This window comes from Rhea pennata, unplaced genomic scaffold, assembly GCF_028389875.1.
Source record: "Rhea pennata isolate bPtePen1 unplaced genomic scaffold, bPtePen1.pri scaffold_32, whole genome shotgun sequence".
NCBI classification, from domain to species: domain Eukaryota; kingdom Metazoa; phylum Chordata; class Aves; order Rheiformes; family Rheidae; genus Rhea; species Rhea pennata.
The window spans coordinates 2,241,748-2,246,068 of NW_026907679.1; the positions used below are offsets into that span (position 1 = coordinate 2,241,748).

Genomic DNA, 4,321 nt, shown 5'->3' on the forward strand with positions numbered 1-4,321 from the left:
ATTTAACATTTCAGTTTCCTCTTATTCATGGATCATATCTTCACTACGTGGAGCTTTTCCTCCTAGGAGCTGTTTCTCTCTCCTCCATCCTAACTGTTCTGCACTTGATGGTGCCTCAAACACTGAACCCCCTCATCTGCAGCATGAGGAACAAGGAGCTCCAGCAGGCAGTGAGGAAACTGATTCAGCTGGTACTTGTTTAGCAGCAATGAGCTGCCCATCTCTCCTCACAAATGATTTTCAGTTTTTCTTAAGCAGCTCTTGTGCTTTGGGAGTTCTGTCTGTGATAGTCATGTTTGTGCACAAATGCTGGAGTTCATCACGCTTCTGCAGTGGACGTGGGAAGAGCCAGCAAGGGTCTGTGTTGGGTTGAAAAGGGCCTGAGAGAGGATAAATGGCAGCAGGCAGCTGCTACTTGTGAATGGCAGTGTGGGAGCATAGAGCTATGCGTTCGAGAGGGAAATGCATGTCTCCTGCGAAAGGCATTACAATGTGGAGAGCGCAGAAGAGCCCAGGTTGTTCCCTGTGTTCTGTGGAGACACTGAGGAAGATGCCCAAGGTCATCACCCCAGATCAGTCCCACACATCACCCTTTACAGCATAGGCTGCTCACCCCAGCTGTAGGGCAGTCTATGGCTCGCTCTGTCCTCCTATAGGTCTCCCCAAACCAATGGAGGGGGGAAAGGCAGGCTTGCCCTGCCTTTCTTCTGCACTAGGCCCTGACAGATCCTGGAGCACAGATGTCTGCTGACTCCCATGTGGGGCTTAGCCCAGCCTGGGAGGGGGCTGAGTTCTTGAACACCCCAGCCATGTCCAAGGCATCTGGTTGCAGCTCCAGCTGACCTCTGGGTTTCCTCACTCCATCCCTGCATGCATAGACAAGGTCTCAGTGTTCCCCCCAGACAGTCCATCCCCTTTCCCCCATCCCACTAGCATCTTCAGGGGTTTCCAGTGCAGAGTGACTTTCCAGTGCCTCCAAAGCAGAGACTGAGGAGAAAAAAATCATGGAATTGCAGAGGAGTTTCAGTGGGAAGGGACCTCTGGAGGTGTCCAGTCCAACCTCTCACACTAAGCAGGGCAGGATGGAACCCTGCAGTCTTGTCTGGCCATCGATGGATTGTGCCTGACCCTGCTTACCATCCCCAAACCTGTGCTACTCCTCTTGTCTGGACACTGAGGGATGGCACTTGTCATTGGTGGGTCCCTGCCCTGCCTGCCTCTCTGCTCTTGTGCCCACGAGATCTTCCTCCCTGTCTTCCTGCAGACCCTTCATGCCCCACCCCACTGTCCAGCACAGCAGAGGAGCCCCGGTCCTGCCACCCCTCTGGCAGCTCCTGCAGCCCTGGGGCAGAGCAGCCTACCCCAAGCTGGTGCACAGAGAAACTGGTTCTTTTCCTTATTTCATATCTCTGAATGCTGCCCTGCTCTTCTCCTGGGACATCCCTGCTCCCCAGAGAGCCTTTCTCCCGGTCAGTGTGTCCACACTGGCCTGGCTGTTACGGCACCCCTTATGTTCCCTGTGGGACCATGAAGCCATGTGGTGACTCCTCACTCAGCTCTAGTCATGCTGGTCATGGCAGGAAACGGACCCAGTGGGACAGGGATCACCACCACTGATACTACTCATGTGTGTCTGTGCTCATGGACCATGCTCAGAGTGACTCCTGGGTGACTGCAATGGCAGGAGATGTGCTGGGTGGGCACTACCTCCAGCCTGTGGTGTTTCACTGAGGGTGCAGAAATCACTCTCCAGTGCCCCTTCCCTGGGCCTCCTGGGTCCCCGCTGCCTTACTGGAGATTGCAGAGCCCTTGCTTCCACATGCATGTCAAGATTTAGTGCTTTACCATCTGGTTACTCCGCTGTGGACCATCTCTCATTTTGTGAGGCTCCACTCACTGCCCACCTCCAGACACACAGTATCACAGAATGGCTGAGGTTGGAAGGGACCTCTGGAGATCATCTAGTCCAATCCCCCGTACTCAAGCAGGGTCACCTAGTGCATGTTGAACAGGATCACATCTAGGTGGGTTTTGAATATCTTCAGAGAAGGACAGTTGTCCTCAGAGCAGTTTTTCCTCATATTGAAGTGGAACTTCCTGATCCCCTTTTATCATAGAAATGTTATTCTGGAGCCCAGGGCTAGCATAAGAGTGTCATTGCCTGGTCCTGCTTGTGCTCATAAGAATGTACCATACCATGTTATGAGAGCACTTAGGCCATATACATACACTAGAGCACAGCAGGACAGTGTGGAAATGAGGAGAGCAGCCCTGAAAAGAGGAAATGCTGCTGCTATTGATGGATGAGTCTCCAGGAAATCTGCAGCCCCCAAGTGAGGGCTGCAGTGAGGAAATGCCTGCTGTGGTAGTGCGGCGATGGTCCTGAGGAACAGGGGTCTGTTCACACAGGTTTCGTGCAGACTCTCCTCCCCTCCCCTTCCTACTCCACTGTGTGCATCGGAGCTCTGCAGAGGGAAGGGACCAGGCACAGTAACAGCTGGCCTCTATGCTTCCTGAAGATGGGTAGGAGATCACACTCTGATTGTGGCCAGGGACACTGAAGTCTTCTAATGCCATTGGAATCCATGATCTCAGAGCGCTTGTACTCATCTGAGCCTGACTGTGCCCCAGAACTCCCTGGGTGTCAGTACCAAAATAAACAATGCAAAGGGAAACTCTCCTCATTGTCCCTGCCATCCGAGGGAGCTCAGTCTAGTGGGCTCTGAGGTTCCCCCATCTCTGCTGATGAAGTACCTGAATTCTTGCTTCAACATGGTCTCTAGGTCAGATTCCTGAGGAGATGTATCAAGCAACTGATACCTTTTTAAAGAAAAGAGAGAAAAAAAAGAAAGAAAATGTGCAAAAAACACAGCCTTAGTACCAGATACCCTGAGAAGTGGATGCAAAATGGATATTTATTGGTGCTGACATTTTACCCATCGAAGGAGTTTTTTCAGTGTATCTTTGAGTTCCTTGTTCCTCATGCTGTAGATGAGAGGATTCACTGTTGGAGGTACCACCGAGTACAGAACAGCCAACACCAGATCCAGAACTGGGGAGGAGATGGTGGGGGGCTTCAGGTATGTAAACATGACAGTGCTGACAAAGAGGGAGACCACGGCCAGATGCGGGAGGCACATGGAAAAGGCTTTGTGTCGGCCCTGCTCAGAGGGGATCCTCAGCACAGCAGAGAAGATCTGCATGTAGGACAGCACAATGAAAACAAAACACGCAAAGAATAAACAAAGACTCACTGCAAGAGCCTCAACTTCCCTGAGGTAGGAGTCTGCACAGGAGAGCTTGACGATCTGGGGGATTTCACAGAAGAACTGGTCCACTGTGTTGCCTTGGCAGAGCGGTATTGAGAATGTGTTCCCAGTGTGCAGTACAGCATAGAGAAACCCACTGGCCCAGGCAGCTGCTGCCATTCTGACACAAGCTCTGCTGTCCATGACTGTGCCATAGTGCAGGGGTCTGCAGATGGCAACATAGCGGTCATAGGCCATGACAGTGAGGAGAGAATACTCAGTTGACATGAGAAAGATGAAATGGAAGAGCTGGGCAGCACATCCCAAGTAGGAAATGGACCTGGTGTTCCAGAGGGAGTTGGCCATGGATTTAGGAACAGTGGTGGAGATGGAGCCAAGGTCCAGAATAGAGAGATTGAGGAGGAAGAAGTACATGGGCGTGTGGAGGCTGTGATCACAGATTATGGCTGTGATGATGATGCCGTTGCCCAGGAGGGCAGCCAGGTAGATGCCCAGAAAGAGGGAGAAGTGCAAGAGCTGCAGCTCCCACATTTCCGCAAACGGTCGGAGGAGGAATTCATTGAAGGAGCTGCTGTTCGACATTTGCTCCCTCTGAGCAGAGAGCTCTGTCCAAGGAGGAAAAGAAGGGGACAATAGTTTAGAGCAGTTTTCTGAGTTAAAGCCTTTACAGTTCTCATTGAATCTCCCACATGTGTCTTGCACTGTAGTTTGTACATGACGGAGTGTGCCATGCAGAGTAGGGGCCTCTGCTGATGATCTCCAGTGGGGTCAGTTCTGCTCTGCTGTGGTGTGTAAATGGAGGGAGGTGACAAACATTCCCAGGTATCAGGTGGGGATAGAAGAGCATTGGGCACCATGAGCTGAGTTAAGGAGACTTGGTCCAGTGACCTGGTGGAAAGTTTCTCTTTTTTCTATTAGGAGAGATGATTATAGCACTATGGCCAAGCAGTAAACCCTACAATGAAAGAAGGCTCATGGGAGATGGGCAAGGGGGATATGCCCGTGACGCTCAGGGGATAAGGTAAGGCGTGACTTACCAGACAGCTGCGGCA

General features: G+C 51.7%; 1 protein-coding gene across 1 annotated transcript; it reads right to left on the reverse strand.

Moving 5' to 3' along the window:
• Nucleotides 1-2,915: 2,915 nt before the first annotated feature.
• Nucleotides 2,916-3,851, reverse strand: LOC134154541 (olfactory receptor 14C36-like). Its single transcript, XM_062601215.1, has one exon. The coding sequence runs from the start codon at nt 3,849-3,851 to the stop codon at nt 2,916-2,918; it is 936 nt and encodes a 311-aa protein (XP_062457199.1).
• Between the last annotated feature and the right edge of the window lie 470 nt (nt 3,852-4,321).